Source organism: Eumetopias jubatus, unplaced genomic scaffold (genome assembly GCF_037043125.1).
Source record: "Eumetopias jubatus isolate StellerSeaLion01/CBP00866 unplaced genomic scaffold, mEumJub1_p1.0 scaffold_11, whole genome shotgun sequence".
NCBI classification, from domain to species: Eukaryota; Metazoa; Chordata; class Mammalia; order Carnivora; family Otariidae; genus Eumetopias; species Eumetopias jubatus.
Genome location: NW_028274817.1, coordinates 106,470,292 through 106,498,215, shown reverse-complemented (window position 1 = coordinate 106,498,215; position 27,924 = coordinate 106,470,292). Strand labels below are relative to the sequence as shown.

Here is a 27,924-nt window from a genome sequence, read left to right as displayed (position 1 = left end):
GCCCTTAGAAATCTGGTAGCGTCTACCATGTGACTTCACGGGCGAGACTTGGACCTCGAGGCGTTGTTCAGTCCGTAAATGCCTTGTACACAGAGTGTGCCTGGCACTGTGCCTTGTGAATTTGTTTCTAAAGAACTGAATGGAAGATGATGGTTTTTCTTTCTTATTTTGAGAAGTGTTTATATACTTGTTAGTTGATTGGGGGCCCGAATGCGTTTGTCTTTGAAACATGGGTATCTCTTAAGATCTTTCAGATACTGTGCATTGCCCAGACGCCGTTATTGATTGATATTCAGGACAGAGCCGGCCAGGCCAGAGGCTCTGGCAGTTCTCTATAGTTTGGGTGGTTTTAAATCATAAAGTGGCTTTCTCTCAGAATTCCTAAAGCTTCCGGCATTCCAGCTCTTGAGGCAAAGCTCACATTGCATTAAGAGAGGGAGGCTATGGATTAGAAACGGTGGGAAAGCAGAGAACTGTATGGTGGGAAGCCATGCAATTAAAAAACTGACTGAAATTATTACCTGATTTCATAATTGACAGAATATTTAATTCAGATATAGTAAATTGACACACCTCTACACAGAGACAATTATGACTGACTGTATAACACCTGACAGAATCAATTATAACTGACTGTTGTTTGATACCTTTGCACGGAAATAAATGAAACAGACATTCCGAACAGAGACGGCTCTGCCTGTGTGCCTAAGCCTGCCTCAATTAAAGTAAAATAACCAGTAGGCAATGTTAAAATGTCTTTGCCTCGTGGTTTCTAGTCGAGTGTCTCCCTAAGTCCAAAGGGGGTTTTTACAAAGAGGACAGCTGAAAGAGATTTTTGGCTTACTGATAGGGAAGTAAAATATCTCAAGTAGAGATGTTTTCCTTCGATGGGAGAATACTCCACTTTGTCAAACAGTTCTAACGTTTGATTGGATCCGTTAACTTCTAAATAAAATACTTAAGACAGGTTCAACCTGCAGGTGATGGTCTAGTTCCTCCCATATAGAAAACACTGTAACTTGCCTGATTGTGAGGTTTTTGATTCTAATCAGTAGAAACCACCTTTTAAATTAGCAGTTCATTTTAGTGTCTGGTAACATACTGTCAATAATTAATGTCTAGGCTACCTTGTTTTTCACCGTTTTCATAAGGGTTGGGGACAGGATATTTTTGATAATCAGTATATAACTCTAAGGAGTCAGCATGTAGAAAGCACCAGTAAGCCGTAGATACATGTTCCTCAGAAGTTATTCCCAGGAAAAGTAGATGCGCTTCGCTGGGGTATTAAGATGAGTGATTTCCAGTGAAGGTTCAGGCCACTGGAGTATATTTTGCTGATGCATTTGTGTGTAGAAAGAGCATTCCCCTCCCCAGATGACGAAGTTTGGATTTTTCGTGCTGGTTGTTGAGACAGCAACAGCCCCGGCCCGTGGCATCTCTGTGGACCAGGCTGGGCTGGTCTTCGATGACCCTTGCCGGATGGCCTCTTGGATTCTCTTAACAGTTGTTGTCATCAGGTGCCTGACCTGCAGTGCCTGTGCCAGTGACCTCTTTACCGACTCCAAAAACCAGAGTAGGGAGAAGGAATCAGGTGTTCCTGGCCGTGTTAACTGGTTTCCACCATTTAATGCTGGTATTTTCCCTTGAGTTCTACGGTGGTGGGCGTAGCAGTAAACAGGAGAGCAGTTTCATGCAAGGCCTAATGTGGGGGGCCTAGGTGCCTGAAGGGGGCCGAGAAAAAGCACAAAGGGTGAGCCCCCCCCCCTACGCGCCTGTGCCCGCTCATGCAGTTCTGTTGCCTAGAAGACCTTCCATATGTTATTGATTAAATTCTCATTGGGGAAGCAAGTGGGAGCTTTTATCTGCATGTCGAACTGGCGTGCAATGGTGCCTTGGCTGTATTGACTGGCTATGGGATATGCTGGCGGTCCCACTTGTCTTTTACGAAGAAGAGCACCGAGGGACGCTGGTTGTCATTCTGAGTCTGCTGTGTGGCAGCGTAAATAGTCCCCTTTCTAACCAACCTGGTGGGAAAAGTCAATATCCCATCAGCAGAGGAGGTAAACACATCAGGAGCGATGCCCTCTCCCTTCCTCCCCTGCTCCTGATTCCGGCAGCTCTTGAAATGTGCGCCCCAGTCAGCACCTGCGCTTGTGTCATTCACATGCACGGGGCGCCGGCTGTGGGCTGGCCCTGCCGGGAGACAGGAGGCAGGAGGCGGCCACCGCCGCTCCAGGCCATTGTTGTGGATTCCCAGACTCCGGTAATTAGAACTTTCCAAGTGTCTTTCTGTAGTCGGCTACCGATGCCCCCCTCCCCCTTTCTCCTCGCCTCTCTTTTTCCAACCCCCTTGGGCATTTAAATCCTCGCCACAAAACTTTTTGTTGCTGTTTCTTGAAAGGCAATTGATGTAATTTAGAAAAGGTTGTGGAGAACAAATGCGAATGTGTAGCTAAGGAACAAAAACCTTGAGACCCAGCTTTAGTTTTCCGGGTGTTTTGTAGACTCCAGTGTTGCTCTGTTGTTTCAGTGGGCTTTTTCTTTTTGTGGTTGATGTGCACTCCCTTCCATGTTTCCTTCCCGATGCTTTCCTATTCCGGGGCGCTGGGCAGCCTGGCTTGGCACAGGCCGGCATCTGGGGGCCTGCGCGTCTCATTCTGGGAGCCGGCACGCAGGGTAGGGTGAGGGCGGTGCACAAGTGAGTGTGGATTCCGGGTTCTGGATACCTGGGCTGGCATTTCTTCATCCCAGATTTCCAGCCGTGCGACCTTGGGCGAGTGACTTAACCTCCCACCTTGCTCAGCCAGCAAATGGGGATTTAAAAAAATTAAAGTCGGCTTCTCCAAACACTCACGGGGTTCCTGAGCAGCTTTGAACCAAAGCTGTGTCGTCTTAAGCATCCGGGGCAAGGTCGCCTCCCCTAGGGATCACCCTTATCCTCAAAAGATCAGACCTCGGTGTCTGGGCCCTACTGCTCCTTTAAACGAATCAAGTGTTAAGAGGTAGCAGGCTCTGGGGAAGGAAAGGAAGGATCTCCTCTCTGGCTGGTGGTGCCCGTCTCAGAGTGGGAAGGCCAGAGATGAATTGGTAGAAGCAGCAGGAAACAGAGGAAGGGCCGCTGCATACCCAAAGTTCACAGGCATACAGTGTGGACAAAGAAGAAGAACTCTTACCAATGGACAGGTGCTCTCCAGACAGCCTACCCCTCACCTCTGTCAACAGAGGCATTTTGTATAGCAGAGGGACACAGACCAAAGGGCCTGAAAGCCAGCTAGGCCCAGCTGCTCCTGGGACCTTGCTCTGGGAGGCTCTGGCTTCCTTCAAGACAAAGTCTTTCCTGCCGCATCCATACTTGGCATGCGGTTGCGTGCATATGCCCGACAGCGCTGCGAGAGTGGTGGCTGCAGGTGGGGCTCACCTTGGCTGCTGCACCCGGGCCTGCACCTGCAGCTCGCACCCCTGCACCTGCAGCTTGCATCAGTAGAGCCGGGCCCTGCCTGTCCCCCTGTGCGCTGAGTCAGCTAGGTGGTGACAAGTGGCGGGCAGGGCAAAGGAAGAAAGGCTCCCACAGAGGAATCTAGGGGTCTCACCCGCCCCCCCCAACCACCGGCATGGGACTGGCCCCGGGTGTAGACCAGCCACGGGACCATGAGGACATCTGAGACACGGAACTGCAAACAGAATCCGCACCCTCCTCTGTAGTGCTTGACCAATAAATACTCAATGGTCTTTAAAGACGCTACCTCTGAGACTTGTAAACCTTTTATTTTTATATCTTTTTAGATAAGTGGAAGAAGTTTTTTACCCCCAAAGTGCGTCAGGACTACCAAAAACTCAAGAACACGGCGGAGCAGTTCTTGTCCCGGAGTGGCTACTCGGAAGTGAACCTCAGCAAACTCTTCGCTGACTGTGCCGTGAGGCCGTGAGGGAGGCCCAGAAGTGGGCAGCAGGGTGGGTGAAGAAAGACGCCCGGCTTCTTGGCAACTCCACCACCTCCGCCCAGGCCCTGCCTGCTCGGGCATCCCGTTTCCTTTAGGACCGTGCCTCGTGTTTGGGCACATGTGGCTTGGGGGGGCATGACCGACGGGGGTCCAGGGGACCACACCAGTCGCTCATCTACCAAGCATCAGAGAAGCTCAGAAGAGCCTTCCTGCCACAGTATAGCCCCTACTATTGAAACACGGCCTAGAGCCCTTGGCAAAGCGGCTGGAGAGCTGGCTGCTTCGTATTTGGGACTGGATTTCGAGGGGAGGGGTCAGTGAGGGATGAGAAATTAATTGAGAGTGGCTGGAATGCAGGGGACCCCAGGCTTTGCCCTAGGGCCTTCAGCAGAGATGCCCCCAGAGAGAGAGATTTATGAAGCCTGGTAGGAGCGCTAACATTTTGCCTTTTCACACGCCAATTAAACCCAGTCTGAACCCAACTGTTGCCCCAGCCGCTGGCTCCAGGAGTGGCTGTCCTTTTCAGTCTTGTCTTTTATATAGGTAGCCGAGGGGGGAGATAGAGACGCCTTGCATTTACTAAATAGATTAAACAAAGCTTACTTGTTTACTGAATCGCTCCAGAGTTGCACGTGCACACACATACTGGGCAGGTGTTTTAAATTCACATTTCCTTTTTTTCCCCTTAGGTAGAAAGTCCAGGTAAGGTTTATAGAGTAGGAAAACACATTTAAAATAATTTGATATCCTATAACATTTCCTTTAAAATGTGTAGAGGTTGGGGCAAGGATCCTTGTGTTGTATTCAGAAGAAATTGGGAGGAGGTTTGGTTAATTAGCCCTGGTGCTGTTTTGTTTTTTGTTGTTTTTTTTTTTTTTTCCATCACAGTGGTGCCTCTTTGCTGGAAGCCAAATGTATTTCAATATAGCAGCCTTTCCATTACATTATTGGTAAGATCATACTAACAAAATATATTTCCCCTGTACACTATGCTATATTTTTTTAAAAACGTCTACCTATCTGTTTTTCTAAAAGAAAAAAAATATGTTGTGCTTTTCCCCCCCTGCTTAAATAAAGTTTTCTGAAAGGAAAGCAGTTGCAGTGAATCTTTATCAGGTGCAAAATGTTGGCTAGAGGTGGCAGCCAGGAGTAAGGGACGACTGGAGGCCATCCCCATCCCAAACCTCAGAAATCAGCTCTGAGATGCCCGAGTGATGTATGTCCAAATGTTCTGAGCAGCATTTGGGAGAATTCCTGTGGACTTTCGGTCCTTTAAGAGACGAAGTAAGGTTTCTCATGTGCTTTGCTGACTTGGACAGCCAGAGAGCTAAGCCAAGAGCCCAGTGGTGTCTGCTTTTGGAGAACGAGACCAGTGGCTCCTGGGAGAAAAGCCCCCCACAGGAGAAAGGTCACTCAGGATGGACCCTAGCGAATGCCCTTGTGAAAGCAGTGAGGATGATACTATCTTCTGTCTTGCTTTGCTTTCTTTTTCCTCTCCCTCACTTTCCCCTCTGTATAAGAGACAGAGGTTCTAAGCAGAGACACTTTGGGTGTACGGCCCTGTCGGTTAATTAATGAATGCCTTGGTACCTCAGGCTCCCCAACCTGTCACAAGTGGGAGCAGCCACGTTTCTTTGGGAAATGAAGGGTGTAAGTGTGGTTTCCATGGTTTTGGTCATTTAAGGTTCTAGAGATGGTTCTCCCATGTGTGCTTCTGGAGCCCACGCCCCTACATTGCTTTCTGAAGAGAAGGCGTATTTTCCTTGGTTTCTGGAACCTGGGGTTATGATAAATACAAATAGAGAGTTATCCTGAACTTGGTCATCAAGAAACTCCAGGACACTCAAATAACTTCTTACTGCTCCGTTTCTTGTCTCTGCATCTAGCCAGCAAGCACTGCGAGGGCACGACCTGTTTCTGTAGCAAGTCTATAGAAGGTTAGATGTAGCATGGCCCAGGCCCGAAAATAGCTAATGGAGCCATAGATGCTTTCTCTCTCTCTCTCTCTCTCTCTCTCTCTCTCTCTCTCTCTTTTTTAAGATTTTATCCATTCATTTGAGAGAGAAAGAAAAAGAGAAGTGGGTGGAGGGGCAGAGGGAGAGGAAGAAGCAGGCTCCCCGCTGAGCAGGGACCCCCCCCCCCCCCCCCCGCCAGGGGCACAGTTGCTGGGCTCGATCCCAGGACCCTAGCCGAAGGCAGACGCTTAACCGACTGAGCCACCCAGGCGCCCTGCCATAGATGCTTTCTTGTTCAGATCTGGAACTCCAGTTGTGGGGTTTTTCTGGGAGGCACATATAGAGTCCTGAATTTTACAGAAAATTGCAACTGTAACTTTGATTAAGAATTCCAGTGGATCTATTCGAACACTGGAGAAGCACTCACTTTTCCCTAGCACTCACTTTTCTCCGAGAAAGGTTTCTACTCCTTGATTTTTGTCAGTTGATAGGGCAATGGGTGGGACAGATGCAGAAATGCCACCCACTTTGCAAGGGGGAGCCTACCCACATGTCTCCACAGGCTGCTAGGTGAGGATCTTAAGCTCAAGTTCTAACTAACACTGAGCGGATGAAACCAGCCAGGCTCACACGACAGAGTGGCAGGGACTGTGGTGGACCATAGGGGCACGTCCTGTCCAAAGAGGACAGAGGTTACTCGGTGATGCTGGAAGGGCTGGAGCCCAGGGTGGCCCCATGATTCGGTTTTCAAGAGAAGCCAGGAATCCAGATATTCCGTAAAGTGGCTCAATTTCTAAGCCTTGGCAACTAATTTTTTTTTTTTTAAATAAAATTTTGAACACTGGGCCAGGCTAAACCTCTGGGCTCGATTTTATCTGGGCCAGTTGGGAAACGGTGCCCTAAAAGAACCCTGCTCCTCTCACGGTCCCATGCCTCTGAAAAGGGCACCTCTCCTGTTGAATGTAGGCAGTAGGATCTGCCTACAACAGGGTACACATTTATCTTGGACACCCACTGCTGGCTAACCCTCAACTCTCCTTCATTTAAAGGGGGCAGAGGGGAGGCCAGAAGTTGAAAATCCTACACAGATCATGCTCAAGATTTTAATTTGTCCAGGAAACAGTTAATCTTGTGACTCTTGGGGGCTAATCAAAGTTCATAGATGGGGGTTCGGGAGGGAATGTGGAAAGGGGATGAATCCACTTCCTTGACCACCAGCCCCTTCTCTTGCCCATCCCCACCTCTTAACCTCCAACACACGTGCACATCAACATGCCTTTTCAAATGTAGCATTTAAATTCGTTTGGTGGGAGATGCAAAGATAAGGAAACTCCAGAAACACATTTCCCTATCTTGTGTCAGGGTTTTAAGGAAAACACACCAAGCCCCAGACCCTCCATTCAGTGCTCCCATCCTAAACTTAAAGCCACCTTGCTTTCCCTCCCTCCCTTCTCTCTCTCTCTCATTCTCTCTCTCCCCTCACCTAAATATTTCTTAATTGAACGGTTTGCTGTGGAGCTTCCTTATAGCAGTTTAATAGATTAACTCATCTGAGCCAGCCTCAAATTTCAGATTAAAATTCCTTCATCCCGAAGGCAGCATTATCAGGTTGTTGGAGGCTGTTTTCAAACCTTGGTTTTGAATAGCAGCGGCTCTGCATTAATTTAACCACTAAGCTAATAAGTAGGTTTCGTTTTGTTATGCTAAGCTTTATTGCTTTTCTTTTGATCAGAATGGTGTTGTTGAGCAAAGCAGCAGACAAGGCATTCTTTGATGAGGGAATTAGCGCTCCATTCTTCCTCTATTATTCATAGCACAGTGGAATATGTAAGTACCTGAGGGTGTCAAAGGAGCGCAGGTTCTATTGCAAAGTGCTCGCCTTGTTTCTCTCAATAGCTGACTATGAGATGATAAACCGCTTAATACACTGTGCTAATTGGATGAGAGCAAAAAGAGATGGGAATTAAGGCGAGGCAAAAGGAGAAAGTGCAGCGAGCCTTCAATTCACTCTTTCACCGCTTTACCAGCCCCAAAGGAGGCACAAGCTTTCGATAAGCAGACTAGAGGTTTTGTGCGGAGATGAAATGAACGTGTTAGTGGATTCAAGTAATACACTAATTATTGCACAGTATAAATACCACTACTGGTTTTATAACAGGGAGGTAAACTTCTTTTGAGAGGGTTATAGGATTGCTTGGCAGTGGTGTAGAACCTAATAAGGGCCCAGAGTAATAACCCCCTGGATTAACAAAATTGCTGCTTGTAGAAGTATGATTCAGGCTTTTACGAAGATTTCCGGAGCATGAATAAAAATGACTGAATGACATTTCTTAATGTATAACTGGTAATCGCTCCCTTTTCTTTAAAGGAAAAAATGTATACTTCAAAGTGGACCGTTAATAACGTCCAGAGACAACACAACTTTTTCCTTTGTAGAAGGCTTTTTCTCCCCCACCCGGTCAGGTAGCGGGTTTCCTCCTCCCCGCCCCCCAGCCAGCCTAGCGCTGGCGGTGAAATACGCAGTTGCTCCATGGGACTCAGGGTTCCAAAATCGCCTTTTAGGCCCCATTTAAGACCCCCCTTCATCCACACACACTGTTGTGTATACACATGCACACATGCTCACGTACACATTTTTTTTTCCCCTCTAAACGCAAGCTCCACGAGCCCATGTACAATTTCCTTCCCTCTAACATCAGCCCCCCTCTTCCAATCCGGTAAGATTTCCGCACTCAAAATGATACGAAAAGGAGAACCACGGGTGCCTCATCTCTGGGTTCTACAAATGCAAAACAACAGTAATAAATGTTTGCCCCAATTAGGGAGGAGGAGTGGGCTAATAGGAGAAAAAAAAAATGGGAAACTGACTGGGGCCAATAACCGGTGACTTTAGCTGAAGTCTGAGTTTCAAGTCCCAAGTCGTGCCAAACCTTCTCCAATAGTTCCTCTCTCTAATTCACATTCCTTCCGTTTTCCCCACCACAAAACTACGATGCCCGCCCCAACTGTCCACGCTCCAGGCCATGGGTGGTTGGTGACAGAAGAACACAGGGGCACCTTCTGATAATATTATGGCGCATATTATGCCCTTCTTGCCTTTCCTTCCAGGGCCTCATCCAGACCCGGCTATCCTGTCTGAAAATGTAGCAAGTTAACTTTCCCCTTCCCCTCATCCTTCCCACAGAGGCTCCCAATCACCCCTCATCCCAGGACTCTGTAGGGGTGGCCCTGGGAAAGCAGGTGGTGGGGCATTCTGCCCTAGGTGTGACGGGGGACAGCCATGCCCCCATCGCAGGGGCTCTCCTGAACTCCCCCGGGCTCGGCATGTCCTCCGCGGTGGAAGAGGTTTGCCTAAGGTTGGGGGTGGGGGTCAGCCGCTCCCAGCATTGTGACCGCGTTCCCAGATATTGGGGCCAAATTGGGTTGCCATTCATTAATAATGCTCACAATAAGATTAAATCATTCTGGAAAATCTCATAAAATCCCCCTAAGTACGCTCCAGTGGCTCTTTCCAATCCCCATCATTCAGCACTTGGGGAGGTTTGGAAGGAGAAGAAAATTGGTTTCTTTGCTTTTAATGCTTCTTTGAAAAGATACTCAGAGTTTGTCATGCGTGACATGTCACATGTTTAATGTGGACTTGCTGGAAGTCAGGGGGTCTTTAGCGTGTGATATTTATGGGGAATATTAAGTGCAGAATGAGGTCCCTCCAGCTGGGGAAAGTTGAAAGAATAGGAGGCCCAGGACCGGGCTTGTTTGCGGCATCAGAATGACATAGGATTAAGAGTTTGTAAAACAAGGCGAGGGGTTCTCATTGGCCAGTAATAAATGTAATCCTTGGAGGTAATTTCACGCAATTTGCTTCTGCTCCATGGAAGGGTCAAATGAGAAAAAATGACTTAAAAAAGAGTTCATTAACAGGAAGAATGGTACTGTTTCTCGTATACCATCCAACTGGCAGCCTGGAGAGGAAAAAAGGCCGTACCTAAACAAAAAGCCAAAATCGACGGAAAATTGATATTGACCACCAAAAAAAAAAAAAAAAAAACAAAAAACAAAAAACCTTTCCCTCACTCCCTCTTCTCCTGCACTCCCCCATCCCCACCTCCAAACTCCAGAGTAAACCTGCCCACGCCAGGAAGGGGCCTTCACACCCGGAGAGCCGGTGGAGCCTGGGGGTTTGAGGCACTCAGATCTCCAGGGGATGCCCTAGAAAGTTCCCGCCGGGCCTGCTAAAGTCGAGAAAGGAGTGTGTGGCCGCAGTGGCCGAGGAGAGGTGGTGGGCGGCCTGCTCCCCCACCCCGCCATGCCCCAGGCCGGGCTTCTGCTTTCGAGCTCCGCCCTTTGCGAGTCCGGAGCCGGGGCTCGGCGGCGGTGGCCCACCCGATGGCCCAGGGCCCGCGAAGCCCGTGGGCGCGCTCCCCAAAGTTCCCAGCAGGCGAGGGCTCCGGATTTCAGGGCCGGGTGGGCTAGCCGAGGACACCCGGGCCTGAGCGCGGCAGCTGCCGAGCGGGTTACCCCCCCCCACGCCCCGAGTTGCCGCCGACCTCTGCCCGACCGCGCACCTGCCCCTCGGCCGCGCACACTTGCGCTCCCCAGCCGCAAGGGGACCCGCCCCCCCTTCTGCAGGGCGCGGCCGGGAGCGCGCGCGGAGCTCGACGGCCGGCCCGGAGACTCGCCCCCGCCCCCCGCGGCGCCCGACTGGCCCACGGCCTGGCGGGGCGGCTGGCACCCGCTCCGCGAGCCCGGTAGTCACGCCGCGGCAGCACCCCACCCCCCGCCTGCCCCTCTCCCCAAAGGTCCGGCGCGCTAATTACTACAAATTGAAACTAATTAAGCTTCTCTTCCCTTTCCCATCACCCTGGGAGCGTCGGCGAGACCCAGCCCCCGCGGGCGGGCTTACCCCGCGGTCACCGGGAGGGGCGCAGGAAGGGCGGGGGGCGGGGGGGCGGGGGGGGCGAAGCCACGGTTCCCGGCGCGGGGAGGAGGGCGCCGAGGGGGTTACAGATTGCAAATCTGTGCGGGTCTCCTCTCAAGAAACCTGAGTTGTTTAGATTTTTTTAAATGTATACATTTCCCAATGCCTGGATAAGTGATGTAATGACATTTGTCGAGTTAAGATCTGCCACTTGGATACCCCTCGCTGCCTTTCCATCACTGTTTCTGCGTTCCTCTCTCTCTCCCTCTCCCTCTCCCCCTCTCGGTCTCCTCTCTCTCTCTCTCTCTCTCTCTCTCTCTCTCACACACACACACACACACACACGCGCGCGCGCGCGCGCGCGCGCACGCACCCTCCTCCCCGCGGGTATACTGTGGAGCCCGCCCCCTCGGAAGCCAGCGCTTCGGCTTCTTGCTCTCGCCATTACCTGTCATCTCGGACTGCGCACTTCCTTGCTACGTGGCACTTTCCACGAACAGTTTCCTTCACCTTCCGAGCCGATACTCTCGCTCGCTTCAAATTTCTAACTCCACCGTCAACAACACCTACCGTCCACCAACCGCCCCCCCTCGGGCCCACCCCACGTCCGTAGCCCCGGACCCTCAGCGTCCGCTGAGACACGACCCGGGGGAGCCGAGATGCGGCGGAAAGCGCTGCGGCGGCGTCCTTAACTTATGGAAGGAAACCCGAATCCCTTTGAGGATCACATTCAAACCGGGGGCCTCTGCCAGGAAAACGCGCTTGCAGATGAACCGAGGAGGTGCCGGGGCGCCAGAGCCCACCCCTGGCCTCTGGCGGGCCCCGGGTCTGCCGACCCCACAGCGCCTGCATAGAGCATTCACACTTCCTTTTGTTAAACATATAATTTTTTTTTTATTTTGAGCGTGACACTTCTCCACTAGATAGCAAGGAAAAGTGATAACAATTACACATTACACAAAAGTACTGTACCATTGCCTTTATCTTGAAGGTTTCGGAAGCCTCTACAGTTAATAAGTTAAATAAAGGGCTTGAGTACATAAATATTTGTCTAGGAACCCTACCGTATCTACAACACAGTAAGAATCTACAGGAGGACGGACTTTTACCATACCACGCTGAGTGCAATTGCGTTATAACATTTCAAATATACAAAGCTCTGTTCTTTTTTTTTTTTAATAACAATGGTATGTACAGAATCAATAATCACAGTTTGGTGACTTCAACAGTCCATATTCTAGCAGAGTATTTCCCTTTGGTTTGATATAAAAACCTTGGTTGGTGTATGATAAAGAAGAGAACAAGAACAAGACGCCCCTTTCTGTTAAGTGCACTGTTAGCTATCTTACAGATTCGCATTCGCTTCCCTGGCCCTGGCTTCACACCGGGGCCCACGCTGGGGAGATCAACTTAGAGCGCCAAAATGCTGTTAAAAAAAAAAAAAGCTAAGTGGGGTGCCAGGAGGAAGGGGGGTTGGGTTTTTAAATTTTTTAACTTCAGTACCAGGCGTCTTGGAGAGAAAACCTCCCCGATATTTTCAGCAAAATAAGAACGGGAGAGAGTGGACGTTCGAGGGGGAGCGAGGTTGGCAGTGGCGGGGACAGGGGGCAGGGGCAAGGGCAGGGGCGGGTGGACAGCCAGCCGAGGAGGTGCCACGTCCGGGAGCGCCAGGGGCTGCCTTGCCCGCATCCAGGCTGCTGCGAAGGCGGCTGCGCTCTCTCAGTGCCGTCTCGGGAGTGTGCTGGTCCTCTGTTTCCATTTGGTCTTGAGTGGTGCTGAGTGAGGTGACCTTTCAGGGTGCGCCCGGGGCGCGAGGGTGGAGGGCAGCCTTTAGCACACCTCCTTGCCCGTGCTGGTGCCCGGCAGGATGTTGAGCTGCGTGAGCTGCGCGGCGTGCTCCTTGGCCTTGAGCCTCAGCGCCGCTATGCTAGAGGCGCGTCTGTCTGCGGCCGCGGTGGCCGGGTCGGCCAGCGCGCCCGACGCTACCGCGCCCTCCACGGCCGGCGTGGGCTGTCTCAGGAGCGCGGCCGCGGTCGACGCGCTGGTCAGGGGGGCCATGGTGGAAAAGAGCCTGCAGGGAGAGCAAACAGCGCGGTCACGGCCTCGGGAGCTGAGCGCGGCGCCGGGCGGGGGAGGAGGGGCGTAGGAGGGGGTGGGGGTAGGCAGCGTTTCCCGCCGCCTCTCACCGGGAGAGCAGAGGGCCACACAGGGGTGCAGACGGGCGCCGCCGCAAGAAGCCCGGAGTCGCAGGGCTAGGGTGGGCCACGGGCTGGGGAGCAGATGGGAGCATGGGTGGGAGGCTAGGGTGCTCCGAGAGGACTTTACTAGAGGAGGGAACCGACGGAGGGGGCGGGGGGTGGGTGGAAAGGCCAAAGGGCCTGGTATTCTGAAAGGATCAGGGCCAGGGCGGAGGCAGGTCCTGTGGCCCAAAAGCTAACGGCCCAATCGCCTGGATTCTGTGCTTTCTCCTAAGAAGGGACTGTATTCTCAGACGGGGAGCTCCCATTGCCAGGGGAGAGAAGAAAGACAAGGAGAAAGAGGAGAAGAGAGATAGAGGGAGGAATAAAAAAAAAAGAGAAAGAAGGGAGAAGGTGGAGTCAAAACTGATCAAGACGTACGCTGCAGACTTTGTACTCTCCCTAGGGCGCCTTCTCGGCCCGGGGACTCCTTTTGCCTGGAAAAGCTGGCCTGGTTTGCTGGCCTTGCCGCCGACCGGGCCACCCTCCCGCGCCAGACTGAGCCGCCGGTGCCCAGCCAACGACCGCGAGGTGGGGGTGGGGGGCGCCCGCCTGTTGATTTCCGCTCGACAGGCCACTCTGACCCGCCAGCCGCCCCGCGTCCCGGCGCGGCGACACTCTTGCCCCGTCGCCTTCCCTGCGTCCTGCAGCCTCGTGCCCCAGAGAGCCCCCGAACCCGCGACCCCTGCGCGCGGTGCACGGCGACGCGCAAGCCTGGGCTCCCAAGCCTGGGATTCCAGTCCGTGCCACCAACTCCAGGCGGCGCCGGGATTGCTTCTCGCCGCGCCTCCACCCCCTTCGCACAGCACAGCGGACCTGCAGCTGAGGCCAGAGCCACCCCTGGCCACCCGACACTACCACCCCCAGGCCCCCCTCATGTCCCTTCCCCCCTCCCCCGCCCGCAGGGTTCTGGCTCCGAACTCCTGCAGGGCCGACTCGGAGTTTCCACGATTAGAAATGCGCCCACTAGGGTTCGAGGAGAGCCTCCTGCTTCTCCCAAGCCCCCCTCCACCCCTCCTGCCACCCCCACCGCACTCCTCTTGCAGCCTCTCCAAATCTCGAAGTCTGGTACTCCAGCCGTGGTTTGCCAGCTTCTACAAGTCACTTGTCGGAAGGAAAAGGGGGGGGGGCGGGGGTGGTTCGGGGGACACAGGACTTAAAGTTGTTTTCCCAGAAAAACTTAAAGTGTGGCCTGGAGGGGGTGTACGATGCCCTGGTTCCATAGGTAAACTGAGTCACTAACTACACTTCAGTGCACTCGCTGGTTATTTTATCAGTTTGTTACACGAAACTACTTTTACTTAGTGTCTTTTTTTGAAACTTTTCTCTAAAAGATGATTTTTGTTAAGTGGCTGCGCAGTTGGATGAATCTATTATTTCTTTGTTCTCCCAAAGAGAGATCACTGAAGCTGCATTCAGTTTTATTTTCACTGCACTTTCCAACTTAGTACATCCCTCCTTTGTTTCTTTGTCTGGGTGATTATACAGACTTTTTATTTCATCATTCGATGTTCATTTAAAGAAAGGGAATTATAATATACGATGAACTGTTTCTTTTATTTCGTTGTCTTGTGCCGCCGTGCGGGTCGGGGGTTGCACATATGGGGGTATGGTTGGCAGCGGGTCACTTGAGTGACAGGGAAGTTAGAGTCTGGGGAAGAAGAAAGAATTCTTTGCACCCAGAGGGCCGGTGGCTCCAGGGCTCCTGTGGAAACCAGAGCTGTGTTCCTCTGCCAGGCTTTGGAGCATGGGGAAGGATTTTTGCAAAATTTGAAGAGTCCTCCCAGCTCTGTAGGCTACACGTGTACACGGTTACACACATAACCACCTATGGCCTGAGCGGTTGCTGCCTTCAACTGGTACTTTTACAGCTTTCAATGAACACTCCCAGTTGTCACGGCTGTTGTTACTGCCACCGCCCTCCCCTTTGCTGCTCCGTCCCAAGTCATTCCCTTCAAGAGCCACACTGTTTGAGGCAAAATTAGAGAGTATTTTCTTTGGCTAAATCTCTGGGAGTTGGCCAAAGAGCGAAGATGTGGAGCTGCTGCCTGTCTCCTGTCTCCGGCCTCCTCCCTGACCCCAGCCTCTGTGTGTGTATGAGACAGACAGACAGACAGACTCCCCGAGGCCGCGCGTTACCTGCCGAACGCAGGGCTGATGAAGGCCGGGTGTCGGAACACAGCGGCTCCGAGGAAAGTGCTCAGGCCCAGCGGCGCCCCGCTGGGCGGCAGGCTGGCCGAGCCAGGAGGCGGAGGTAGGCTCGGGAAGGCGGCGGCGGCGGCGGCGGCGGCGGCCGTCCAGGCCGAGTCGAGCGCTGGGTGGTGCGGAGGGAAGGGGCTGGCGTCCAGGTAGGGGCTCAGCGGGTGGGTGGCCGAGAGCGGCCCGGGGAAGGGCAGCCCGGGAGGATGGGTCTGCGCGCCCGCCTTCTCCCGCTTGCGCCACTTTGCCCGACGGTTCTGGAACCAGACCTGCAAGGCGGAGAGAGCCGGGGTCGGCGGGCCGCTGGGGAGGGGGGGAGCGCGCCCCGGCCTCCTCCCCACCCTCCTTAGTGCTGCGGGGGCCCCTCCTTTCCACCGAGGCCGGCGCCCACTCGCCCCTCTCTGGCCTCAGGTTATTCGAAGACACCTCTGGGGGCCAAACAAACTGGTGGCGAAAAGGAGCCCAAACTTAAAGCCAGCAGGAAACACGGGGCAAGCAAAGCCTTTCCAGCGCGTATTTCAAACAGCCTAGTTCCTTTCCAAAGTTGGAAGAAAGTCCCGTGTGTTTAGAGATGGGGAAACCGAGGTTTAAACGTCTGCGCTGCCATCTGCTTGCAGTGCATCTCTAGACACGTCGCTTAAAAACCTCTCAACCTCAGTTTTCTAATCTGTAAAATGGTGATAATAAAACTTCACTCATAAGGCTGTTATGTGGAATGAATAACCTAAAGCATGTGAAAGCTCGCCTTGGACAGTGACTCTTGGCAGTGGGCAGCCACCCAGAGAGGAACAAATATCGGTTCTCTGCTGCATACCAGCGGGTTCCGCCTATTTCAGGTTTACCCAAGAGCTGGCAAAATCCCTGCTGTGTGGAAAAGGGGATCTCAGGGAGGCGGTTCATTTATTCTTTCCAGAAATATTTATTGAACACCTAAGAGCACTAAGCTGGATTCTGGGGCTTGGGGAAAAGCTGGGCAGGAGGGAAAAGCTGGGTTTGCCCCAGCAAACAAGCATACATTGGGGGGGGGGCGGTTCTCCGGGAAAGGGAATCTGGAGCCTGGGGCCTGCTCTCTGCGGGGGCTCTATGCAGGGCCTGGTTCTAGCCAGGAAGGCACTGCCTGCCAGGCCCAGGTACGCAGCAATCCCTGGGCAAATAGAAATCAGAGTGCGGGCTACCTGTAGACTTTACACATCTTCAGAGCTAACAGGCCCTTGATTTCTTTGCGGGATGTGGTTTAAATAGGTTATTTAAATAAGAGAGCTCTAGGCTTGGGGGAGTTTCCAGCACAAGGTATCTTCCTAATTGTTAATAGAAAGCAGTTTTAGTAGAGACCTTTACCTGAAATGTGGCAGCTACCATGGTCTAAAAATAACTCCCAGGAGCATGAAATTATTTTTATGTGACCTGCTCATCACACCCACAGCTAATAAGATATGCTCCTTCTCCCCTGAAGGCATTAATATTTTTAGGCTTGGGTTGATGCCTGCACACAAGTCTAAAAATTAAGAATGAACTCCAGGGCTATACAGAGTTATATGAAAATATAATGTAAATGATCCCAGAGGACTTTGTGTGTGTGTTTTTTTTAATGTGAAGACATCCGTGCCTTTCATATATACACACGTGGAGCTTGTCGTAGTGGCCCTGGTGTCTAAGCTGGGCTTCACTTCTAGACAGCCACCTTTGGCAAGAGAAATCAAGAATCCACATCGGTTGATTATTTCAAATTCTGCTGAAAGGGGACCCATCCATAGGATTCCACAGCCCTCAAACAATCTATTTGTGAATTGGAGAAACACTGTAGTGTGGAAATTCAGAGGCTTGAAAAAGTTAAGACTAGATGGGACCAGGCTGGGTGGGTAGCTTTTGTGTATCCAAATCTGTCTAGACGAGAGTATCCACCACTCTTCGATGGCAGTGAAAGGAGTAAAGGAGGGGAGGGGGGCAGCGGAGGCAGAATGCCCTCAAAGAACGTGGAAACCTTTTGCAGACAGATCGTCTCTCCCGGCTCAACTGCAGTCATCAAGATGTCCCCCTGCAATTCCTCATTATTGAATTAATACCTCTGAGGCCTCCAAAGGTAAACGAAAGGACTCTAATAATTCATATTCACTTAATTACATCTTCTCCAGTGAATAGGGAGAGAGGAGAAGGGGAGGGGGCGCTCTCTTTCTTTTTAAAAGTTATTTAACTTTCCCACGACTCGTTCCCCTGAGCTGAAAATACGGAGTTGCTGTCACATCTCTGTTTGACAATGGAGAAATGTGTCAACAGAAAGGAGGGGACAGGCCTCATCATTAGCCCTCTAATGCAAGAAGCTGTTGTGTATTAAATGAGCCATATGGAATTTATTGTGCTTTATCAGCGCTTGATTTTGACTGTAAAGTGATTCACTCAGCTCCTAACCCAGGGACATCTGTTTTCTGTTGGCCACCGGGGCTGCCCAGTGTTGATCGTCTCTCTGGTTATGAGGCCTGGGTTCGGAAATGCACTCTGGTATGGGGCAGCAAACACCTTTAATAGCATTGCACTCACTCCCTATTAGATCAATGTGGGCTCATTGCTATAAAAAATGGGAAATCAAATAGCATTAGCCAGCTCCTTGTGCGGGCGGAGGGAAAATCAAACAGCATTTTGCCTTCAAATGGCCCTGTTTGTTCTAGCACTAAGTGGGCTTTTATGAAGCCCGATTGGAGACTTAATCGCAGCCAAATACCTGCTTGGAGCTGAGCGGATTTGTCTAACAACCAAATCCATGCTCCATCCCATTATTTCAATCAGGAGAAGTCAGTCCTCCGATTGTTTCCTACAGGGGCGGTGGAACCAGGGGGCTCCTGACTGCCGCGCAGGGACCCTGAAACCCCTCTTCTGATCCTGGACTCACTCCTTCCTCAAGGCTCCCAAACCCAGAAACCTTCCCTCCAACCTCCCAGCTCTTCACATTTTCATCTTTTTGTGCATGAGTGTTTGGGTCTATTTTTTTTCTGATTCTGCTTTTCTTCATTTTATGAAGGGGGTCTCACCCCCCCCAACCCATCCACCCTCCCTCTCTCCCACTCCTCTCCCCACCCCTCCCCCTCCCTCCTCTCTGTCCCTGTGGTGCAGCTCACCTGGACTCGGGCCTCCGTCAAGTCCAGCCTCATGGCCAATTCCTCCCTGTAAGAAAGCAACACACAGACAGGAGGTCACAGCTGGCTCCGGCAAGCCCTCTCAGCCACCTTCCCCTTGCTGGCAGGCCTCCTCCATTAGGGTCTCCCCTGGCTGCCCGCCCTCACCCCCAAACAGATGGGCATCGTGATTCCTTCACCACCGAAGTGCCTGCTATTTGATTGAAAACATAAAAATACACAGCGCATCGCTGGATATAGGATATTATATCGTATCAGACTATATTCACGAGGGACAAGGGGGGGCTTCTTGAGTCCGTAAGCCTAACTGGGTCCTCGGATTTGCCCCCACTCTCCCTTAAGCCAGAGTTGGACAAAAAACACACAGGCACACAATGCTTACGGCCTCTTCTGTCCTAACATTACATGGGAGAACTCGGTATTCAACCAAAAATGTTCTTCCTGCCCTTGGTGTCTCTCTGCCTTGAAAATTTTTCTTCTGCCTCCCTCCCCACCCTACTCTCCCCCCCCCCGCTTCTCTCTCTCTCCCTCTCCAGCTCTTTGCCTTTCCCTCCATCTCTCTATCCACCTCCCCCCCCCCCCCGCCTCTCTCCCTCCCTCTCCCCTTAGGTCATACTCTCCATTACCCTCTGGAGATATGTTAAGCTTGTTAAGAGTTCAGTGGGGTAATTTTTTGATTAAACAAAATTCTGCGCACCTCCTGACTCCAGTGCCCACTACAAACCCTGCCCATCTCAGGGGAAGTCAATTTAACTGAAACCCTACCCCGTCATTGCAGTTATTACTGCGACAATTAAGGCAAATAGGAAACCATTAAGATGCTGTAAAATGGCTTACGACCTGTTTACCGAAAATATGAGCTCGAGAGAATAAGTGGCTCTACGCCCGCTCATATGAAAGATCGGGGACTGCCCCAGCCTGGGACCCGGGTCTGCACTGCTGGCAGCCCCCCCCCCCCCCGCCGGTCCACACCTGAAACTTCAGGACCAGGAGAGAAAACCGGTTCACCAAGCGCTTTCCGTTGCCCCCTGCTGCAGTGAGCACCAGCAAATGTAAAACCACACTTTGGGCCGGCTCCCCGCCTGAGCCCAGGCGCTCTAAATAACCCCCAGTGGGAAAGAGGTGGACACCAGCAGGCGAAGAGGAGCTCCCCCCCTTCACATACCACGGTTCACCCTGGAGAAGCTAAAAAAGGGCAGACCTGGATGCCAAATGACACCTCATCGTTTTCTTCCTTTGAAATACACATGTGTCAGAAATGCAAAAAGCAGGTCGGCCAGGTAGCTAGTTGATAGCACACACCGATTTTAAAAATTTATGTTCTTCTTTAAAGATGGTGAAGGGACCGGATGATATAGGGGAGGACCAACTTTAGCTCAAGGGATAACCAAGTGTAGTGCCTGCCAGCATCAGATCCACTCTTTTCTATGACTGCTCAGGAGAGTTTGGCAATTACTTGCCAGATCAACAACACTTGAGAGTTGGCTCGGGCCTCCTGAGCTCCGAGCAGCGAGCAGCGGTTCCTCCTCGGGTTCAAAGGGGCGGGCAGCCTTCAGCTTCTAAAACGCATATTGAAAAGCTGCACACGTCTTGAGCGAAGGAGCTGCCTGAGCTTAACAAGCTCTGCGCCCGGCAGACACCCATCCGTTCCTTGCTACCCACCGAGGGAGGTTTGCCTTGACGCTGGCTCCTCGCCTGAGCCCAGACCTTGGCCTTAGGGTGGCAGAGGGAGGCCCCCAGGCTGGCCAGCGCCCCAGGTTGGACGAACCAGCTGGGGCCCTTGGGGTCCAGTCATCTCACCTCTTTCCCCGAAACCCTTAAGGCAAGAGGGAAGTGGAGCGTGACCAGGTGGAACACCCTGGCTGGACAGCCGTGCAAAGAGGAAAAGTCGCCCCCCCCCGCAGCCGTTTTGTCTACTGTCTGCCAGGCTGCCAGCAATCCTGCGCACCCCTGTAAACCCGCGTACAATAAACGAATGCTGGGCTTAACGTGGGTGTGGCAAGAGAGGACAGTGATGAGAGGGAAGATTCTGGCTGGTGCCCCGCAGATGTACAGACACCAAACCCTGCCCAGTTCTGACTTGCTTCCGTCCTTTCAGAAGTCCTCAAACCACAGAACTTGAATCTTTTTAAAGGCCTTCTCCGCAGGCAGGGGCTCCAGCCTCACTGTGAACAGCGAACAGCGTAACTGATACGCACCAGGCTCCTGGGGCATCAGGCGGGCGGGGGGGCGGGCAGGGAGTGCGCACCACACAGAGGCCAAAAATAGCCCCTGTTTTTGCTTTGACCGCGAGGGCCCGCGGCGCTTCCTGCGCCTTGCCTGGGACCAGGCCGGGCCCGCAGCGCCTGGGGTCCGGCGTCTGTGCTCTGGGGTGCGCGAGCCTCCGAGGTGGCGCTTTCGGGCACTCTTTGGAGAGGCCGTTTTTCTCTAACTAAAACTTGTAATTTGGAAAAAAAAATTACACTGGAGAGACTTTGGGAAGGAAAGGAATCATCCCAGTCCGAACTTAAAGGCCGGAGTAGGGGTGGGGTTGGGTGTGGGTAGTTTTTCGTGAGCAGGGGTGGGTGCGTTGGGAGGGCACACCTGGGCCGAGTCCAGGAGCCAAGTCCCTGCCCCGAACCCGGGGCCCCTGCCCGCCCGCCTTCCCTCGCCGGGGCCCGCTCGCGCTCTCCGCCAGCTACCGCCGCGCCCGCCCCTCTCGCCTACCTAGTGAAGACGTCTGGGTAGTGCGTCTTCTGGAAGGCCCGCTCCAGTTCCTCCAGCTGGTAGCTGGTGAACGTGGTGCGGTAGCGCCGCTGTTTGCGCTTCAGCAGCCCCTCCTCGGAATCGCTGCCCGCAGACAGACACACGCTGTCCTCGCCGTCCTTGCCCTCAGCGTCCTCAGGGTGCAGCAGGAGCTCCTCCTTAGGCGATAGCTCCCCGCCCTCGGTGGCCGCGGCGGCGGCGGCGGCGGCGGCGGCGGCGGCCACCGCACCAGTGGCGGCCACGGCGCAGCGCCGGGGCTCCTTGAGCAGCGCGCGGGCGTCGTCCTCCAACAGCTCCTCCTCGTCGTCCTCCAACAGCTCCTCTTCCTCGTCTTCGTCCTCTTCATCCTCCAGCAACTCCTCCTCGTCGTCCTCGGCGCCCGTACCGCCACCCGCCGCCGGGGCGCCACCGGGGCCGCTGGCCGCGCCGAGGCGCTCGTCCGGGTGCGCGGCGCCCCCCGGGCCACCCAGCTCGTCCAGCGCGGGCGGTGGCGGCACGAAGGGCGCCCCGTTCTCCCGGTACGACTTGCTGCGGCTGATGCTCACCTGCGGTGCCTGGCTGATCTTGAGCGTGTCCCAGGCCGCGGCGGCGGCGGCCGCGGCGGCCACGGCGGCCCCCGCGCCGTCCGGCCGCTCCCCGGGCCGCGCGGCTGGCGGCGGCGGCGGAGGGGCATCCCCTCGCGGACCCGCCGTGGCCGTGGCCGCCGCCGCCGCCGCCGCCGCCGCCGCCGCCGCCGCCGCCGCGGCGCCCTGGAGAAGGCGACCCCCGCCCGGGCCGTACAGGCGCCGCAGCTTGGGCGGCAGGTGCAGCTCAGCCTCGAACGGGGCGCTGCTGCCCTTGGGGGAGCCTGCGGGCAAGGGAGAGCGGTCAGCACGCTAGCCAGCCAGGCGTCCCCGCCAGAGCCGCCGCCCGAAGCCGACCCGCCACTGCTCTCTCGGCCCCTAGGCCCCGGCTCCCCCACCCCCCACCCCCGCCTGCGCGCTACGGGACTTGGACCCCCTTCTCCTCCTTCCCCACTTTTCTGGCTGTTTCTTTTTCTTTATGTCTTTCCCTTTCTCTTTCCTTCTCTCTCTCTTTTTTCCCCTCTGTCCTCCTCCGTCCTTTCCCTCTCCCACTCTTCCCCTCATTTCCTTTCTTCCTTCCTTTACCTCTTTCTTTCCTTCTCTTCCTTTCATTTTTATCTTCCTTCTCTTTTTCTCTTTCCTTCTCTACCCGTCTCTCCCTTTCTTTTCTCATCTTTCTCCTCTCCCCTTCCTTCCTTCCTTTCTCTTTTTGTGCGCTTTCCCCGTTTACTCTCCTCCTTTCTTCCTTTCTTTTTCTTTCCCTTCGCGTGCTCTCTCTCTGTCTCCCTTTTTTCCCCCCTCCCCATTTTAGGGCAGGGGAGAATCTGAAAACATTCAACGACTTAAAAAAAAAATGACCACCACCCTGAAAACTTTGCGCACGACCTCTGCCCGCTGCTCTGCCCCGCAGGCCCAGGCCGGCGAGAGGGGCGCTGCCCGTGGGCGACCCCTGCGGGGGCCGAGGAAGCGGCCCGGTGGCCCCGAGCGCGCGGGCCGTGCCCCAACAGCCCGCAGCGGGAGGGGGCGGGGGCTCCCTGCACGGAAAGGCAAAGAAAAATCGTCCTGGAGAAAATGGGCTCGGAAAGGCCTGGGAGGGGGCAGAAGGGGGTACAACAGGCACAGGCCGCTCTTTCCCTTCGAGGAAGCGCCTGGCACAGGTGCCACTGCAGGCTAAAAAAAGAAAAGGAAAAAGTCAGTTTTATTTTAAACGGCCCCTTCTCCGCCATCTGTCCTGTCTTCCAAGTGGCGCTGCGGCTGGACCGCTGGTTTTAGGATTTTAAAAAGAAATCAGCAATTCTTTCCCTGTGATACTTCTGCGGGCAGCTCAAGGCGAAACTTGAGCGTAACAGGTTCGGGGCAAAACGACGGTTGTTTTGAAATTTTTAATTTTAGAAAAAAAAAACCTTTTAAGTATTTCAACTCTATTTTTAAAAATAACACAGCAGAGAAAAAAAAATAGCACCCAGAAGCCACACATTTCATACATTTCAAATACAATAAGGAGCATTTGGGTAATCCCAGGGAGATGTTTTCTGCAAAGCTTGGGTTTAAAAGGTCACGAGTAATGTACAATTAAAAAAAGAAAGAAAAGGCGGAGGGGGGTGGGTGGGGAGAACACCACATATAAAGAAATCTTCCAAAGAGGAAAGACCAAGGCTCACTCTACCTGGAGACCCCTATTCACACCTTTAGGGGTTCTTGTCTTCAAGTTGTTGTTACAAGGGTCAACCCGGCACCTGCTGTTTCTGACCTGTCGCCCCTCTTCAGAGCACCCCCCGGGCCACCAAAGGGAGCATTTAAACGACCTAAAGACCAATTCCGAGAATCCAAGCTCCCCCCTTCCCCAAAGCGAAGCTTGGCCTGTGCTTCAGGAAGCTGAGAGGAAGGGAGAGACAGCCCCTGGGGAGATGTTTGCCGCTCTTTGAGGCACCAGGCCTCAGAGTTGTTCTCTCTCTGTCCTCCGTCTCCAGCTTGATAACCCCAGGCCCCTGGCTCCCGAACATCAAGCACCCAAACCAGTGCCCAGCGCTCTTTGCAGGTGCCTGGCGGGCGCAGCCTTACCTTGCACGGCCTTTTCTTGGTCGGCGCGGCTGGCCAGTGGGGCGGGTAAGCTCTGCGCGGCTCCCAGCAGCCGCATTTTGCATGGGCTCCTCCGGCCCAGGATGCTGTCGATGCAGTAGGAGGAGAGCAAAGTTGGAGATTTACTTTTGCACTCGGGCCTCTCGGAGCAGCCCTCCTCCTGGTACTGATTGCTCATGGCTGGGGCTTTTTCCCTGGCCGCAGAGAGCCGGGCCGCTGGCTGCCTCTCCTGGAGGGTGGGATGGATGGGTGTGTGTTGGGGAGTGGGGTTAGATGGCTGGTTATAATGGGTATTACTGCGATCTCTGCCTCTCTGCCTCCCTTGCTTGCCGGCTGCTGGCTCCCGCCCTGCCCGCGGCCCGAGCTCGCCCTCTCAGCGCTCAGGACAAGCAGTAACAAGTGTAGTGAGCTGCGGGCGCGGAGCTCTGGAGTCTCTCTCCTCCACGTGCTGAGAGGCGCCCTCTGATTGGCTCTCGCTAGAGGCCGGGCTGCGCCGTGCTACGGGCTCAGAGCAAAGCCTGGACTGGAGTTCGGAAAGGCCGGCGGGGGTGGGGTGGGCAGCGGAGGATAAGGGGACAGCGGGCGCTCACCCGAACCATTTTTTTTTTTTTCTTTTTTTGTTAACTAGCAAGTTCCTAAGTTCTCCATCTTCTTCCTGTAGATTCCCCTTTAGCCCTTCGGGCTGGCCCGAAGCCCTAGCTCACTCTGATGTGAGGCCTGTGGGTGCCACTTGGGCGACGTGCGCCCCTTCCACCAACCAGAGGACCTCGCTTCCTGGAGGCGAGGCCTTGCGGCTCGCGTTCAGACGGCCTTGGTACTTTGCAAAGCCAGTGCTGCGCTCCCAGGACAGCGCCTTGATCTCAGTGGCGCCCAGTCGCGGTGCTCTTTAGGCCGGACGGGCCCCCGAGGTGTCAGGGTGATGGCCGCAAGCAAACAATTTCTGTTTGGGCGTTCACTTTTCTCTTGTGGCCCGACGCCTTGAGCTGTTTGTCTTCACCCTGAGCTGGGAGGTTGCTCTCGGGTTGGTAGCGGCCCCCAACCTCTCTCATCTTCTTGAACTCTGGAAAAAGTCCCCTTAGAGACAAAGCTCTGCCAAAGGCGGGCGGCCTTCACTAGAGCACCTACAGGGGAGAACGGGACAGGCGAGGGTCAACTGCGGAGTCTGGGAGTCTCCCCCTCCTCCCCAGACTTGCTTCTCTCTTCTTCCCGCAAGTTCGCCTCCATTAGTTAGGCTGTCACCCCGAGGCTGGACACTCTCAAATCTCGTGCGGGGAGCAGACCTGTGGGGGCCCTGAGTGCTCGCGGGTGGGAAGGACCCAGGTTCGGCTTCTACCAAGCGTAAACGCCTAAAATTCTTAGGGCCTGGCTCCCATTAGCAAGGGTAAGAGAATGAGAGACTGTGGTTGAACGCGTTTCTTACCAAACAACTTCCTGCGCGTCCAGCGCTGAGAATCGAGACCAACTGGGACTGAAGTTGGGCCAAGCCTGGGCGAAGGGCTAGCATGGACGCCCTCCTTGCTTGGGTTCAGAGCTCAAGGGCCGGCCAGGGGCCCCCGACCACGGCAGGGTGGGGGCGAAGGTGGTAGGTGGGAGAGGGGTTGAGGAGGGGGAATCCACGCCGGGTTTTCCTGTCTCAACCCCTTCAATGTGTCAAAGAGAAAAGCGTTTTACAAAGGATTATACTTGAATCACTTACAGTCAGTATTTAAAAATACAAGGATGCATAACTGGGATTTTTTTTTTTCAGCCATAAACACCTGCATAACTCCTGGATGCTGGTGGGTGGGTGGCCAAAAGATCGGGCTCGCTTGGCAGGAGTATTCATGGCACAACTTGAGGGGGATGAAGGGTTGGGAACAGGTACATTAATAACGTGAATACGAACGCTGATATTACTACTACTATTAGAGGCAAGAGGGAAAAGATGTCTCTCTGTGTCCTTCTCTTTGTCTTTCTGTTTTTTAGTTTGATTCCCACCAGTTTTTCCTACACTTGGATGATGGGGCTGGGAGACGGAGGAGTCCCTGAGCTATCTCTGACATTTGATTTTAAGCCCTGCCTGCTGATGCAAGGCACCTGGGATCTTCTCCTGCCTTTCCTGCAGTCTTCCTTTTCCCATCCTCACCAACAGTTCCAGTTTTTATACCGTCCCATTCAGCCTTCCCCTGACATTCTGCGCACTGATTCCCTCCCCAGCCCCGAGAGCCCAGTCCCGGCAAGTGGGTCTCCACGCAGCTGTAAAGACGCGTCGGTCTCCTCCAAGCCTCCAGCCGCGGACGCTCGCGGGTGTCCCTGCGGCTGGTCGCTGGGAGAAACGGAGGCACTTTTCCCTCCCCGCCGGGCCCTGCGTCGGAAATCCACAAGACCCGGCTGCTGGGTGGCTCCATGACTTCAGAGTCGGCTCCGCACACGCGGGGAGTGGGCTGAAAAATAGGTCCAAAAAAGATCGTGTTAAACAAAAGGAGACACAAACGCACAAATCATTCTGAGAGTCTAACAGGCTTTCAGCTCTCTCGGTGGAAGATTTCTTTGCTTCCGTCTCCCTCCTCCCCCTTCTGCAGCTGTTCTCCTTTTTTAAAAAAGAAGTCGGACTTTCTGCTGGGGTGTATTCTAATTTTAATCATCCACTGTAAAAGAGGAGGTTAACATAGAATTTCTGATTCTGACTTAATGACCCCTGGAATTAAATCTAATTCTATTAATGGAATATAATGTATTTCTTTGGGAAACCTGTTTGAAAACACTAGCTTTGTTATTTTGTTTTGTTTATATTTGGTATTTCTAATCCGTCTTCCCCAGTGAGGACGCTCTTGGGAAGGCACGTCCATTCACTTTGGGGAGATAGGGCCCGACCCAGTTCATTTCACACCCAGCAACCCTGAGATGATCTTTGTCACAATTCAATACCAACTTCAAAATCTACAATTGACTCTTGCTATTCCCGAAAGATTAAATTAAAAAACAACAACAGAAAACTTTTCCAGCATACCCACTGGGGGACAGAAACTGCTGGTGTCCCTGTAGTGTCTAACCAGAATATGGGTTTAGGATGTATGTGCTATCCTATTTGTTAATTTTATTTTTTTAAGGTAAGCTCTACACCCAACATGGGGCTCGAACTCACCACCCGGAGATCACGAGTCGCATGCTCTATGGACTCAGCCAGCTAGGCGCCCTTCCTATTTGTTATTTTAGAAAACAAAAATGATACTTCTAATGTCTAGGAAGAATTTAAGTGATTTGTTGAGTAGGTAGACTTGTAAGAATTGGGCTACAGGATATGTGTAAAAACTTGCGGTTAGCCAATTTCATATTTACTGTCAGCAAAATGACACTTCACTTTCTTTTCATCTCACTTTCTTTTTCCCATGGATCAAAGTAATTTCATTTTAGTGGTAATATTATTCACGTTTGTACTTTGTTATGCACAACTCCTGGGTCCTCTAGTCTTTTGGGGTCTGTAAATGTTGTTTTTTTATTTTCCCTGGGCTGCCCAGAAAACAGTAGTTTGCAGTTCATCTGCCTTTACAATCAATCACTGAAATAAAAATGACATTTATGGCCAGAACTGAGGGTCAGAAGTGTTTAAAACTGTTGTTTATGGTGAAAGATGAGGCTTGTCCCCAGGACTAGAAATAATAATTACCTAGAAGAGGCGGATGGAAGAAACTCCTTTCTTTTCCGTGGTGAGAACTAATTCTACATTGCAGTTTCAAAATTATATTTGCAAGAAATGCAGGATAAGGGGGTGGCAGTAAATGTCATTATCCGGGGGGGAAATGTTTGGAGGAGAGTTAACCTTGCAAATTTTCATTTGAGATGTTTTAATTTACTGTGCAATATACACACAGATAAATAAAGCAGTGATGGGCTTTCAGCCTCACCGGACACTCAGGTCCCCTTAAATTATGCTCAACCTCTTCAAAACATATATTTAAACAATAGAAATAAACTTCACTGGAGTCTGGCGACCAATTTGGAAGCCATTGGAAGGGAAGACAATAAGTCCTGATTACACTCAAGGATTCTCTGTGATGTGATATCCCCTTTGCCAAGTCATTTTGCTGTTTTATTTATTTATTTTCTTTTTTTTTTTTTTAACAAACTTTCATTCATTTATGGTCTTCCGCAACCTGCTAATTTAACACTGGAGCGCGTT

General features: G+C 52.8%; 2 protein-coding genes across 4 annotated transcripts in view; one reads left to right on the top strand and one right to left on the bottom strand.

Annotated features, from left to right (window-relative positions):
• POLA1 (DNA polymerase alpha 1, catalytic subunit) overlaps positions 1-4,820 on the top strand; it is a 301,449-nt gene extending 296,629 nt beyond the window's left edge. For all 3 annotated transcript variants that reach the window (XM_088028848.1, XM_028122620.2, XM_028122621.2), the window contains one exon: positions 3,784-4,820. In XM_088028848.1, the coding sequence (XP_087884974.1) occupies positions 3,784-3,926 (143 nt within the window). In that variant the 3' untranslated portion in view covers positions 3,927-4,820. The remainder of the gene's footprint in view (positions 1-3,783) is intronic.
• Positions 4,821-11,711: 6,891 nt separating this feature from the next.
• On the bottom strand, positions 11,712-26,303 carry ARX (aristaless related homeobox). Its single transcript, XM_088028847.1, has 6 exons — positions 25,186-26,303; positions 23,748-24,886; positions 21,085-21,970; positions 18,361-18,406; positions 15,191-15,519; positions 11,712-12,885 (listed from the first exon to the last, which is right to left on the bottom strand). The coding sequence occupies exons 2-6, from the start codon at positions 23,941-23,943 to the stop codon at positions 12,645-12,647; spliced, it is 1,698 nt and encodes a 565-aa protein (XP_087884973.1). The 5' UTR covers positions 23,944-24,886; positions 25,186-26,303; the 3' UTR covers positions 11,712-12,644.
• Between the last annotated feature and the right edge of the window lie 1,621 nt (positions 26,304-27,924).

What these genes read in the sequence shown, in the direction of transcription:
- ARX (XM_088028847.1), bottom strand. Translation starts at nt 23,943, where the DNA reads ATGAGCAATCAGTACCAGGAGGAGGGCTGCTCCGAGAGGCCCGAGTGC. An exon ending in TACCCAGACGTCTTCACTAG is followed by an intron (nt 18,407 to 21,084) that starts GTAGGCGAGAGG and finishes GCTTTCTTACAG; the next exon opens with GGAGGAATTGGCCATGAGGC. An exon ending in TGACGGAGGCCCGAGTCCAG is followed by an intron (nt 15,520 to 18,360) that starts GTGAGCTGCACC and finishes TCCGCCTTGCAG; the next exon opens with GTCTGGTTCCAGAACCGTCG.